Source organism: Rhamphochromis sp. 'chilingali' (assembly GCF_963969265.1).
Source record: "Rhamphochromis sp. 'chilingali' genome assembly, chromosome: 18".
NCBI lineage: Eukaryota > Metazoa > Chordata > Actinopteri > Cichliformes > Cichlidae > Rhamphochromis > Rhamphochromis sp. 'chilingali'.
Window position 1 is genome coordinate 12,847,540 of NC_137945.1, and position 15,307 is coordinate 12,862,846.

General features: G+C 40.0%; 1 protein-coding gene across 1 annotated transcript in view; it reads left to right on the plus strand.

Annotated features, from left to right (window-relative positions):
- asap1b (ArfGAP with SH3 domain, ankyrin repeat and PH domain 1b) overlaps nt 1-15,307 on the plus strand; it is an 87,664-nt gene that overhangs the window by 24,333 nt on the left and 48,024 nt on the right. The window contains exons 2-3 of the mRNA XM_080864414.1: nt 8,239-8,311; nt 14,419-14,564. Coding sequence (XP_080720540.1) covers nt 8,239-8,311; nt 14,419-14,564 — 219 coding nt within the window. The remainder of the gene's footprint in view (nt 1-8,238; nt 8,312-14,418; nt 14,565-15,307) is intronic.

The window sequence follows — 15,307 nt, forward strand, 5'->3', positions numbered from 1 at the left end:
TCATGAAACTGATCAATGATCAGCTGATCGGCTTTTCTCTCTTGTTTGTTTATCGCCCACTTTGCGCCAGAAAGAGGAAACCAGCGGATATTGCGCTAAACAACAGCAGCACGTTTAAGCTTGATCAGCTGTTGTTAGAATTTATTTAATATTAATTTCTAGTATCAGCTGATGTTTGCTGGAGCCACAGCTGTAAAGCTGCTGGTCATGATGTCGGTTTGGATATGTGGTGAGAGGGAAACATGAAGATGAAACCAGGAGATGTCCTTACTGGATCATCAGAGCTGAACAGGTGATGGAGAAACAGGTTTACCTTTTAGGTGACATGAATGAGTTGAAGTTATCAACTGTTTCTGAGAGATAAATAACACCAGGATCCTTTTTTATGTAGCTGACAGCTGGTAACTGTGCAGGGGCGGGTCTAGCAAAGTTTTGCCAGGGGGCCAGGTAGGGCATTAACAGGGAAAGGGGGGCACAAAGAAATACTTTTCTTTCTTATTCTCATTTAAAATACCTAGTTTTTATTAAATAATTATCTAAATCTTACAACCAAAGTTTTTATCTGATGTAAAATGTATAGAAATCATACATATACCAACAAGACTGTACATCACTGTCACAACAGCATTTGTTTTCATTCAAAGGCTTTATGGCTTTAATACCTGGTGGGCCGGTCTGTAGTGAAAATGCCCGATTTTCTGTCCCAGTCCAGCCCTGCAGGTTAATACTGGCAGTGTCACCATGCCAGCTGACTGTATTTTATCATCAGCCAGTGTTGTTCTTTATCAATATTACCAAAGTTTACCATAAGGCAGCATAGAAAGTATTTACTTGCTTTCAGGTTTTATTCAAATGTTAGTCTTTTCAGTTGTTTCTCCACTTTTTTCCTGTTTCAAAATCAAACACCAGTTTGTGAGAAGATTATCTTCTTTTTTTAACAGGCAGATAAAGTTTTGCATTGGCATTGGCTAATTTGTCAATTGTTTGTTACAAATGTTCGTATTTTAATTTTCAAAAATGTTTTTGCCCAAAACATATGTGCACTATATGTCAGTAAAAATACTATGCAAATATTGATGTCCTTGAATGCTGAGTAAGCACTGACAAAGCACTGATTGTATCTCTTGTACTTTATCAACGCAGTATCTAAAAACTTTGCACCGTAGTGGTTAAAATCTCATTCTAATAAGAGTTAAAAGTGCATTTGGTTATTAGGTTTATAGGATTATTGAATTATGGTTAAGGGTTGGTAGAATTTTTTTTTAAACATTATCTGCCAATTAAATCTGCCACCCTTCTCCAAATCTGTGCCCCTACCTGGCCCCCCCAACAAAAACTTTCTAGACACGCCACTGAGAACAGGGGTTACAAGATATGTAACCTAATGTTTGTGTCATCATTGAAGTATGTCTTCATACTCTTTGAAGACTTTTATCATAGTAATTATCAGGATAATATCATATACGAAGGCATTGTTGGAGAGATTAGAGGTTTATTAAATTTTGTACTGGCCTGTTTGGACCGCTGTTTAGCCAAACAGACACGGGGCTAAGTAATGAGGCTGTGTGGGGAGGTATGTGGCTGCAGAGACTGTTCCCATGTGCAGAGGGTTCAAAGGGCTCAGCCCTGGCAAAAAGGGCCCTGCGGCAACAAGCTACTGCTGCCATAATTGGGGAAAAGCCATGTAAAACTGTCCAAGGGAGGCCAAGGACAGCTTAATTATGTTGTGAAATTTAATTAGCCAACTGGTGTGTGTGTGTTTATACGTGTATGTGCACGTGCTTCTGCTTTTAACTGAGTGACCTTGATGCAATAGAGCTTTTTGCTTGGGTTTTATTGTCTATTTTGAGAAAACGTGGCAGATTTATGGTTTTATTCCCCGTGGTTAAAATGGGTGGATGGGAAATGCTTGTGCCGTCAGAATGCATTATTCTAAAAGCGATCAATGCAGGCTTACAATTTAAATCATTCAGCAGAGGCAGGTAGCACAGACGTGCATTTGTGTTCCTCGCGTGTCCACTTTTCCTGAACGTCGCATGTTTTTCCAGTTATCTCTGCTTCTCCTGCAGCAAATGAGCCGATAATAGATGTCACACAGGCAGATGGTTTTCAGGGTGTCACAGGTGATTTTCATGCTGCTGTTTTTGCAACACATCCAGTTTGTTTAGCTCACTAGAGGGATAAATGCTTGACCTCAGCGTTGTTGTGCCTGCTCTTTCCACGTGTGCAGCACTAATCTCTTGTATTAAAAGTAAACATCTACCTTTCCTTTTTATTAAGCTATCTTCTAATTAGTCACCCGGGAAATACGACAGGTAAACAACAATTACAGAGAAGGTGCTGTGTTAGAATATTCCAGGGAATTATCACTCGATTAAACACGTTGTCCAGAATGAGATATGCTGTCAAATAGGGCTGCCACAAACGATTATTTTGATAGTCGACTAGTCACCGATTATTTATGCGATTAGTCGACTAATCAGATCATCATCCACTGGACGTAAAACTACAGCTTATTGCACCAGCAGCATCTGCTCTTCTATAACTATCATTAGCTTACAGCTTTAAGCTTTTAAGGTGCTAACTAAAAATAAAGACAAGATGATAGTTTATTCAATTTTAATGAAATTTGCAGATTGTTTTGGTAAAGTTTAATAAACTCCTTGCTATCTAAAATATAACAGGACACCGGAGTATATTCTCCAGCATCTCACACTTCTGATAATCAGCTGTCTGCTTGACGTTTATTCAGCTGTGTAAAAACTATAACTTTAATCTCAGCCAAACCGATTTACTCAGGAACAAATAAAATACTAAAAAAAAGCCAAACAATAACATTTTTAAGTTATCTAAGTGACTCATATATATTTAACCTGAGTCGCGAAAGACGGCGGTGGGTTTGAAAACAATTTGCCGGGAGTCCGGTGTTCTCACGGCGCTAGTGACCTAGCCCCCGGCTAGCTATCGAGCTAGTGGGTAACAGACGTCTCCGAAAACGTCGGAGCGCTTTTGAAAATATGTGGTGTCCTGATAAACTGAGCAGATATTTGAGGTTTACACAGCTACATTCTCGCCTGAAAATATGTTAAACGTTTATTTTGTGACCCAGAAAGAATAATAAGAGTAATATTAAAACTAACTAGCTACCGCCATTGTTGGAAACTGAGCTGGGCCGCGCTATGAATTCTGGGACACAGCTGCTTCTTCTTCTTCGGGGTTTAACGGCAGCTGGCATCCTTGTACATGCAGTGCTGCCATCTTCTGTTTCAGTCCGTTATTACACTCTTAAATCCTGCTATTATTCCTGCGTCTTTTGCGATCTTACAAAGCTTCAAACGACACGTCGACTATTAAATCAGTCGTCGACGATTTTGATAGTAGACGTAATCGTGACTAGTCGACAAATCGTGGCAGCCCTACTGTCAAATAAAAAACAAAACAAAAAACACTTTAATGAGAATTCACTGTTTTTATTGGGTGTGAGGTCATCATTGTTCATTCACTCCCTTTTTATTCTTGGTTAGATCATTTTGAGTAGGTGTGGCAGGTTGGAAATGGTCTTGCGTAGCTGTTTTCCTCATGCATTTAGTTATTATATTGATCTACTTCATGCTGCAGCATTGCCATTCTGAAGTTATGTAATAAAGGCAAACAGCAGATTTATGATTGTTTTTCTGGTGTGTCATAATGTCATGCAGGGGAAGAAAGTTGGTAAACAGCACCAACTTTTTTGGATACGGACTACCAATCTGATACCAGTGTTAAATTAATACGCTGTAATGGTCACTCTGAAAGAGAGACTATGAGTGCATTGTTTTACATGTAAGACCTCAGGCCTAGAGATTGGCTGGCAACCCCTTAGAAACCACTGGTTGCTAGGGTAAAACCTGTATTCCCTGACCAGTTGGCGCATTGTTAGCAAAGGCAGTAAAAAAACTTGTGATTGCTTTGGTTCCTAGCAGATTGCAAGTGGTCTCCCCCAGTTCGCATGAACAATGCAGACTTGTCTGCAAACATGATGAAGTGCCAAGTGCAAAAGAAACTGGAGAAAAACTGTTCACCTTCAAAATAAAAGCTGCACTAGGTGATTTGTTATTATTATTATTATTATTATTATTATTATTATTATTTATTTTATTTATTTTTTTAAACTTAGCCTCAGCCTGTACCCTCCAGTAAACAAAACCTAACTGGTTGGGGGGATGTTTTTTCCTAGCGACAAATGGTTACCAGGCGGTAGCCAGCCAGTCTCTAGGCTTGTGTAACATGAGGCCTGATTTAAACAGTACGGTCTCCTAAAATAAAACATAAAACTGTGAGGCGATCACTGCGCATCTGGACAAGACTTGAAAAATCAATCTTTAAGTTGTGTTCAAGTTGTTCTGAATGTAAAGAAATGACTTCCCGTGGGTATTGGACATTGTAGTGGTTAACACACTGAAAGGAAAGAGAGATTCCTGGTTCGATCCTGGGAGAAGAGACAAACCTCTTCAGGGTTACATCAGGAAGGCGATCTAGCATTAAAAAAATCAGCCAAATCAAACACCTGCTACCTGCTGTGGCGACCCAGTGTGAATAACAGAGCAGCCGAAGTAGCAACAATCTGATCGGTACTAGAGATGGACCGATCAGATATTACATATCGGTATCGATACGTAATATCGGCTGGTAACTGTGCAGGGCCGGGTCTAGCAAAGTTTAGCCAGGGGGGCCGATAGGGCATGAACATGGAAAAGGGGGCACAAAGACATACTTTTCTTTCTTATTCTAATTTAAAATGTCGAGCTTTTAATAAATAATTATCCGAATCTTACACCCAAAGTTTTAATCTGATGTAAAATGCATAGAAGTCCATTACTGTATATAGTAACTATTAAGTCTGATATACCCTAGTAAGCTATACTACTTTTTCCTTTGGGAAGATACCATCTGTGCAGTCTGCAGTTCTGTTGAAGAAAGATGTTGAATCTATTTAATTATTCTTGAAAAATAATTTATTTCTGTGCATTTTTTTTCACACTGCATCAAATTAAAGTTGATTACGTCGATTAAGCATCATGAGGTGGTGGGGGGGTTCCTTATTTATTTATTTATTTTTGCTGGAAGTTTGCAACCCTATTAGTTAGGTTGCTTACTCTTTAAAATACCAGAATAGGGAGGATGGAGTAGGTCTAAGTTTATTAATAATAATAATAATGGATTGGATTTATATAGCGCTTTTCAAGGCACCCAAAGCGCTTTACAATGCCACTATTCATTCACTCTCACATTCATACACTGGTGGAGGCAAGCTACAGTTGTAGCCACAGCTGCCCTGGGGCAGACTGACAGAAGCGAGGCTGCCATATCGCGCCATCGGCCCCTCTGGCCAACACCAGTAGGCAAGTAGGGTAAAGTGTCTTGCCCAGGGACACAACGACCAGGACAGAGAGCCCGGGGATCGAACCGGCGACCTTCCGGTTACAGATGCGATTCCCAACCCCCTGAGCCACGGTTGCCCGACTGATCAGTGTTGCTGAACTATGAAATATTTTGGGTGCAGTGTATTTTTTGCATACAGGTATAACAGAATAGCTTTAGTGTTTGTTTGTTTTTTAAACTTGAGTTTGAACTTATACAAAATGCAGCAAGATATTAAAAAAACAGTTTTATTTATTAAAAACACACTATATCGGATTCATATCGGTAGAGCTGGGCGATAGAACGATAACGATATGTATCGCGATATAACTTTTACTCGATAGAGAAATTAAGCTATCGCGATAGACCTCGCCGCTCTTGTCCTCTTAAAAAAAAAAAAAAAAAAAAAAGGTCAGCCAATCCAAATTAAGTAGCGCAGAGCCGAACCAATCACAGCCGCAGCGTCACGTCGCGTGACTTGTTACGTACAGCACAAGTGCCAAGCCGCACGTGTGTTTGTTTGGGAAGCAGCCAGCGGGTAATGGAGCCAGCGCATAATGGAGGAAATGAGTGTGCCGACTAGAAAAATCAACCGAGCGTGACCGAAGAGAAAACAGATGATGGTTCCAATGCCGGAGAGATTGTCAAACGGAAGAGCCATAGAAGTTCCGTAGTGTGAAGGTATTTCGGCTATTTCAAGTCTGACAAAAAACAGAGTAGCGTGCACTGTAAATTGTGCCGAAAGCAAGTCTGGAAATACAATAAACTGGTGCATGCGTCACACTGTGCGCCACGTTATTGTTTCGGTGAAATGAATTTCTACAATACTGTTACTGTTAATTCTACTCTCTGCAGTGTTTAAATGCTTACATATACACACAGTTACTGTCCGTCCACACATACGACTCGGTTCTGCTTCTATGCCCCAGCTTTGTTTACTTTTTCCCACCGAGGCTTCTAGACTTCTGATTGGCCAACATTTCTGCACGGTTAGGAATCTAGCGCCACCTGCTGCTTTGGCATGTTCATAGCAGCGTTTTCCTTCATTTCTGCCTTTATGTGTGGACGGGATTATTTTTTAAAACGAAAACGGAAAATCTCCGTTTTCAAAAATACCCGTGTACGTGTGGACGTAGCCTCAGTCTCTGACTGGAAGCGCTAATTCGTCATTCGGCTTTTGTCAGACTAAAGTAACTGTTAAAACTGTTTGAAAAGCTCAGCTATACAACAAGGAGAGATTGAGAATTTCCTTTTAGTTCTCAGTTTATTTGATATTGACAAAAGTTAGTCAGTTTTGTCTGTTCTTCTGTAAAACAAACTAAGATTTATTTTTAGAATTAATACTTTATTTCTAAGTGGAATTGACAATTTAGTCTGTTTCGTTTGTTCTATTTTGAAACTTAAACGCTTTAGCGGCTGCCTTTTGTGTAGTTTGCAATATTTGCCTTTATTTATCTGAAAAAGTCTCATGTTCCTTAAGTACACCTACCCTGTTGAACTTATTATGGGAAATAAATATTTAAAAACAAGCTGCTGATTATTTCACATTTTACTTGTGAGCAACGGCACATTTAAATCTTACAAATATAGTTATTTGGCTTATATCGTGATAGATATCGTTATCGCCTGAAATGAAAAAAACATATCGTGATATGAAAAAATCTCATATTGCCCAGCTCTACATATCGGTATCGGCCGATATCCAAATTTATGATATTGGTGTCGGTATCGGACATAAAAAAGTCGTATTGTGCCATCTCTAACGGTACTGGTATAAGAATTTGGAAAAGCTGGGATTTCTGTATCCCCGCCTGCTTCAAACAACAGTGACCACACATTATGAAGGCTGGGTTGCCAAGCTTTGCAGAGTCAGTTGACCTGTGAGTGAATAAATGCTGATTTTACCCTTTCCCACTGAAGGCAAAACCCAGATGTTCGTGGGTGTTTTGTTTTTTTTAACCAACTGAGAAAAGATTTAACAAGATAGGATGGGGAAAAAAGCAATAAAAATGTGAACGTTTATAATTAAATTCTGAGCTAAGAGGGCGTCAAAATCTAACATTTCACTTATTCACTGATGTAATTGACTTTAGTCTTTATCTTTAAGCGGTGCACAGGATTATGTCAGTCAGTGCTGGGATTTCTAACGGGGAAATGTGAGTTATGGGGTGTGTTCGAATGTGATGTGACTTCAGATGTAGTTGTTGTTTTCTCTGGCAGGGAATGAGCTGAGCGATACGGCCTCATGGTGAGATTTTCTTGCATGTGGATGATGTTTATGATGATGAATTTTCCTTGTGTGAAGCCATATTTTTTTTGGGGGGGGGGGTGACGGTAAATCAGCTCAGGGGTCACGCTTGTGGATTTTGCATTGAATGGCTTTTGTAGTACTTCTGTACATGTAACCACCGGTGGAAGATGCATGTGTTTTTATTATTAATACTGGTCATTATTTTAAATCCCTGGTGCTTTGTTTGCAAAGCGCTAAACATTAATCTGTGAAACTGCAAGAAAGTGAGATGTATAGCGTGCAGTAACTGCAGGTCAGCCTCATTTTCGTGTGAATAATTTGTAATAATAAACAACCAGTAATTGCACAAAAGTTCTGCTTGAAATGATGATTGATGCCTCATTCATTATGAATGAGCACTTCAGCTCTATTATTGAGCAAATATTTGTTGTTCTTATGCCGTAACCTCTTCAGGTTTGGTCTACCATTAAAACAAATATTTAAAGGTTGCAAAGTGTCTTTGCTGTTTTCTGATATGAATGTTCACAGTCACCTTTAAAGGCATGAAACCACTTCAAAGGTGTTAAAAAGCATCATTTCTTCCTCAGGCGCTGGACCAGGACCGAACCTCCCTGCAGAAGGTGAAGAAGTCAGTGAAGGCCATCTACAATTCAGGTCAAGGTGAGAGTCTGTTTCTAAATCTGTCAGGCTTTGCTGTGCTTTGATTAATGTTTGGATACAGCCTTGTAGCCCTTTCCTGAAAGTCAAATCCCCAGAGCCCAGGATTTGTTAAATATCTTTAATAAGAATGAGGGTTGCTGCTTTTTTGTGTGTGTGCGTGTCTGGAATGCAGCCTTGTGTTGGACAGATGGTGTTTGTTGCATGTATCGGGCAGTCCCAGAAACCAACACCTGAGTTTGTTTAGTGTGTTGCTGTGACATGGATCCTCAGTAATTTTCCACTGAACGCTTGCGAGAGCCTCCTCCCTGTAAAATGACAGTTTGTGATGCTTGACCCACAAAAAAAGTTTATTTTTTCTCCTCAGAAAAGAGTCTGTTTACCTTTGTCTCATTGTGGCTCTTTTGGAGAAACAGCTGGGTTAACTTGAAGCCAGCTGTTATGCAAGTTTTTAGTTTCCTCCGAGTTAAAGTAAGATAAAGGCCTTAATCCTGTTAGTGTTTCATATGTGATACACCAGTTTTTGAGACCTCTGCATCATTGGTGTGATTTATTTATCTATTTTCCCATGAGAAAGCTGATGTATACTATCAGATAATGCACAGAAATGCCAATAATTTCATAATTGAGGCTTTAAAGGGTTAAAGTGATTGCAAAACAGAGACTTGGACGTCGCTCTGATGGTTTGCTCAGTTAAAATATATTTAAAAATTGTGATATCAGTCCCAGCAGTGTGCCAGCAGTGCTGTGGTGGCAACTGTTTGATCAGTTTACCCCGAGGCCACACAAACTGAGATTTTTCTTTAACCGAAGTCAACTTCTCCAAAAGCTTTTCATCATTTTTGCAGTAGCTGAATCACTGGTGTAGTGAGAATAATGCAAAGTTGTATATAGAAATGTATGTTTTAAACATCATCTGGGATTTCCTACATCTTATCACTGTGTTGTCATGTTTGGCATTGAACCCTGGCAACAAAGTAGGAGTAGCAAGATTTACAGCAGAAGCCTTGAGACTAATCCTAACCTTCCCCTTTTTTTCTTTCTTTTTTTGCATAAAAATGATTGAAAACGATGATCGAAAACTTGTATTATTTTAGAATATGTGTCATAGATCTTACAGATCTAACAGTCCTGCTACTGTGATATGAGGATTTTAAAAAAAAATATCAAAACAAAACCAAAAGATGACCAAACGTCGACTGTCAGGGCCCCTAAGCCTGAGCGAGAACCTCCATCTCACTTTGTCCCGATCTTATTTTAAATAAATGCGATATACCTTCGTCCTTATAAATGTTTTCCTGTTGTTTATATCTTTAATCTAATCCATTTAAAAATGTTAAGGTTGTTTTATTTTTTTGCTATTTATCTTATTTTGACTTTGTGTTTCAGTCTTGCTTGGCCTGGATTAAATTGATATGAAAATTGTTTATACAGGACTGTGCAAAAGTCTTGAGCCACGCCTCATTTCTTAATATTTTGCCATAAGAATGTGAAATGGGTGCATACACGCAAATGGAGGTTCAGGCATGAAGATGGGTGCACACTATGAAGCTACAGCAACAATATATTAATGTATTAAAAGATTTTTTTTAAATGATGCTGGCTTTAAAGACACATCCCAGAAAGTTGATGTAGCTCATCTGGATTCAGTGTTTTCCGTGGTAGAAACTTTTTGTCACGTCATCCAAGTAACTTCTTCAATCTTGGTCATAAAAGTCTGAGTTTGTAGCCCATTGTTAGACAGCTACTTCTGGTCATTAAGCAACAGTATGAGGTTAGAGGAACCTGCAGGCAGATAGATGAGTGATGAAATATTTCTCCCTCTGAAAATGCAACGACCAAACGAACCTGGATTTTTGAGCGTGCATCAAAACACCTCCAAAGACGCTCTTTACCAATCAGAAGCAACAGTGCTTAGTATAAAATTACCAAAATTAATGAAGATACATATAATATTTTGTGTTCTGTCTTATCTTTGGTTTTGCTAGGATTTTATTTAAATCCTCGAGGTCGTTTCAATTTTTCTGTGAGCTGTTTTGTAATTTTTCCTCTACAACTCCAACAGCTAGCAGCAGCAGGTGCTCAGGTTTTATACGAGGCACGACGAGGTCACGTCGCCTCAGACGGAGACGCCAAGTGTAGTCTGCATAATGGCCGTCTTCCAGGTGGCTTGTTTCTGTGTACTTAAATTTTCAATTTCATTCATGTAGAAATCACATTTGTATGGAAAACAACAGAGAGCTTGCACTCCTCCCAATTTGACCCTTTTGTGTGACTCCTCTTTGGCCTGAAACTCAACAGACGATGTAATGTAACAATGAAAGTGGAAGGATATTAAGAACTTGAACTTCTAAGCTTGGTGAATCTAAAGACCTCTCATGCTACCCCTCCACTGTAACCCACTTCTTTCCTGCTGGGCTCCTAAACCCCTTAAATACCCAGAAAATCTGTAGAAAATACAGAAAATACAAAACGTCCTCAATAGTAACTTCAGGACTGTTTGAACTTTGAGTTTCCACTGTGACGCGCGTCCAAATTGGCTGCTGTGGGGACTAAGCTCTGCGGGTTTCTAGTCTCACCTGACCTCCCTGCCAGGTCTCCTCTCTAGATTTGGCAACAGTCTAAACACGTCCCCCTCCACCTCCTCTCCAGCTTAACGACAGTGACAGATGGATGCTGCTCTTTGACTGACGGCTCTCGGGGAGTCTCGCAGACCCTGAGAACAACGTGTCTTGTTCCATTGACAGTAACTGTATATAAAGAGGACTTGCTGTTGTCAAAATGTATAAAACAAAGTTTCTCAGGAGTGAAGGTCATGTGTCTTATTTTATTGCTTGTGTTGCTGCTCTGCTGAAGGAACTTTCCACTGCAGAATCTGCTGAGTATTTCTGCCACATTTGTCTTATTGGAAACATCCCTAGGAAAGATTTACACTTCTGTTTGTTTCAGGTGTGTGTCTGTGTTGCCTTTGAGAACAAAAAAAAAAGCTGGACTGAAATACTTTCTCTATCCACAGCCTTTTTGTTTCTCACTTTCTTTAACTTGAGCTGTAAAATCTTGGCTTTAGAACATTCTTGGTTATAAATTTACAAAGCTCTCCAACTCACATCCAGATCATCAGAAATAAATATGTGCAAAGCTGAAAGCAGCTGAACTTGATTCTATAAAGTGAACTTTATGGTCCTCTGACAAACCTCCTTCGCTTTGATTAACTTTGTTAGTCCATGTTAGAGACCGGGTTTGCAAGAGGCTGCATATTCTTCTTTTGGTCTCTATTAGAGTAGCTTTGCATACTTTTCAGATCAAAATAATGCTTATTTATCTTATTCTGGTGCAGCCCCTCAGTTTATTCAGCTCCTCTCCCTCCATGCTCCAGTCACATGATCTCAAACATTTGAGACTGATTGCATGACCACAAATTATTGCATTATGTTCACTGAACCTGTGATGTCACTGCCTTTGAAACAGTTCCTTCAAAGACGGGGATCGGGTCTGCGGCACCTCGTAGTCAGCTGCCGTCAACATAGTGAATTTGGTGTGCCAAGACAGCAATAAGACCGAGTCAGTCTGCTATCAGTTTGCTGTTTAATGTGATCAAGTTGGCAGTTTCATGCAATCTGTGACATTTTGGTAAATTCACATTTACTAATTACATTTGGAGTCCAGCCAGAACCTCACAGATCTGAAGCATTAATTCAGAGATTGCGCCATAATTAGTCACATAGTTGCATCAGGTGGCTATTTAACAGCAAAACCCCATAGGCATTTATTGCAACCTTTCTTTTGAATAGACTTATAACCATAATACAATCAGCTGGGAATAGGGCTGCCACGATTAGTCGACTAGTCACGATTACGTCGACTATCAAAATCGTCCACGACTGATTTAATAGTCGACGCGTCGTTTGAAGCTTTGTAAGATCACAAAAGACGCAGGAATAAGTAGCAGGATTTAAGAGTGTAATAACGGACTGAAACAGAAGATGGCAGCACTGCATGTACAAGGATGCCAGCTGCCCTTAAACCCCGAAGAAGAAGAAGCTCTGTCCCAGAATTCATAGCGCCCAGCTCAGTTTCCAACAATGGCGGCAGCTAGTTGGTTTTAATGTTACTCTTATTATTCTTTCTGGGTTACAAAATAAACGTTTAACATATTTTCAGGCGAGAATGTAGCTGTGTAAACCTCAAATATCTGCTCAGTTTATCAAGACACCAAATATTTTCAAAAGCGCTCCGACGTTTTCGGAGACGTCTGTTACCCACTAGCTCGATAGCTAGCCGGGGGCAAGGCTAACTAGAGGTGAGAACACCGGACTCCCGGCCTTCACTTAGATAACTTTAAAATGTTATTGTTTGGCTTTTTTTTTAGTATTTATTTGTTCCTGAGTAAATCGGTTTGGCTGAGATTAAAGTTATAGTTTTTACACAGCTGAATAAACATCAAACAGACAGCTGATTATCAGAAGTGTGAGATGCTGGAGAATTTACTCCGGTGTCCTGTTATATTTTAGATAGCAAGGAGTTTATTAAACTTCACCGAAACAATCTGCAAGTTTAATTAAAATTTAATAAACTACCATCTTGTCTTTATTTTTAGTTAGCACAGACCTTAAACACTTAAAGCTGTAAGCTAATGATAGTTATATAAGAGCAGATGCTGCTGGTGCAACCTACAGCTTGTAGGTTTTACGTCCAATGGGTGATGATCTGATTAGTCGACTAATCGCAAAAATAATCGGTGACTAGTCGACTATCAGAATAATCGTTTGTGGCAGCCCTAGCTGGGAACCAGTTGCAGAGTATGAGATGAGTTGCAGATGATCATCGGTGCAGACAGAGTCATATTTACTGCAACGTGTTGAGAATCTGTCTGTGCTTTTAAATTAGATGATGCTTAGACTGGTGAAGGTTTGCAGTTGTCTGAGAGTGACTGTAGTCAGTCCAAGTCAAATCAAAGATTGTGGGTGATGCAGTCTCAACTTCTGGGAACTATTTGGTTGCAATTTGCAATTGGTCGTTAAATAAGAAAAGACTCGATGTAATCACTGATCAAGCGTTTTGTTTAGTCTAAAGCAGAGATGTCAAACTCATTTTACATCATGGGCCACATACAGTCCACTGTGATGATGAGTGGGCCGGAGCATGTATCAGAAACGGACAGAAAATAAGTAAAGGCATAACGGGTCCGCTTTTAAAAAAAAATGTCGCAGTACTGCCCACTCAAGGATTTGGCCACTGGGATGTGAAGGGTTTGGGTGAAGGGCCTCCAGGTGTTAAATGTCCTCAATGAAATGACAGGGCAAGTTTCCGCTCTTGCTATTTGGAAGATAATAATAATATTATTATTATTATTATCAATAAAGTGTTATTATTTTTTTATGTCTTGTCAATTGAATTCTGAACTGTTCGTCGAGTGAAGAGCTGCGACTTGAGATCAAGTGCGTGAGTTGGCCCAAATCTCTGGGATGGAGACTGGGAATCTGGGTTGATGATTTCACTCGGAGTCGTTTGCCATCCACTTAGGCTCATCTTCCTATACCTGACAGCCAATGTGTGGTACATGGTGTGTGCGACACCTCTTTTTGATTGCAGCTAGATACAGAGTGGGTCAGCGACTGTAGCAATAACTACGGTATATCAGAGGTGTTGTCTTTTCTTTTCTTTTTCTGAACTCATAATGCAAGCCGAGCGCTCTCCTCTGAGTGGGTTTTAGAGGTCATTAAAGCTCATTCTTCTTTCTTAGAAACATGTAAAAGGATCTCAAGATTTTCTGATATGATGTGGAGAAAAATGCCCCAAGAAGCAAAGTTTCTGGCTTTGTTTCTGTTCTCGATGTTTTTTAACAGTTTCAAAACAGGACATAAGAGGTTTCACTTCCTTTTTTTTTTTTTTTTTTTTTAAATAAGCTTATACTTCTTAAATATTAAATGTCTAAGCAGAAAGAGCTTTTAAGGAACTTAAAGCCTAAAACTGATTCAAAAAACATATAATTCACTACCTGGTCGCTGTGTGTGCACCTGAAGAAGGACACTGATGTTTTTTCCCCTCAGGATGTCATTAAAAGTTATAGCATTTAAACTGACCACTGCCCCATCCCCTTCTTTAAACAGACCACGTCCAGAATGAAGACAATTACGCCCAGGCTCTGGATAAGTTTGGCAGCAACTTCATCAGCCGGGACAACCACGACCTGGGAACAGCCTTCGTCAAGTTCTCTTCCCTCACCAAGGAACTGTCGGCACTCCTGAAGAACCTGGTGAGTCCAGCCTGTCAGCACTCAAAGTGTCATTAAAATAAATGGCTTGGAGAGCCTTTACTGCTGGCCTGGTCTATGCAAGGGTAGAAAGAGGAATCCTTTCCATACACAGCTTACGTTCGCTGTCTTCACTTGGATCAGTGGGATAGATTAGGATTACTTTAGTTTAAAGGTGAAGATTGAAAGGTTGGATGAAGCAGCTAACACCTGAGTTATGCGTTTGTACAGGTTCCAGCTGAATAATACATGTTCATCAATCTCTGCTCTCGCCTACGCAGTCAAAACCATCATGGCGACTGGACAGTATAGCTGACTTTATCCACCTTTTTCCTTACCAGACGGGCTCTTATCTGCCTGGTGTGGATTTCCCCTGACGTTTCTGTTGAATAATGTGTCCTGTTTGAATCCTCTGAATGATTGTTGTTGGAAGAGCCAGACCACGCGCTCTCTCTTTCTCTTTCTTTTGCTCTCTCTCTCATCCTGTGTGGCTCACGGGGAGATTAGACTCCATAAATAAACTTGGCAGCACCAGGAACAACTGCATGCGTGTTTGTGTGCATGCGTGTCTGTGTGGAAACCACCTTAAATCACTCACCTGTCTGAGCTGCCTGCATATTGAAGCAAACATCTCTTGACTTTTTCATTTTGAGTATTTCATCGAGTGCATTTTTCAGACTTCAATAACGGCGCCCTGAGGGCAGCTGGTGTGTGCGTGTACTACAAATGAGTATCGATGAGCGGCG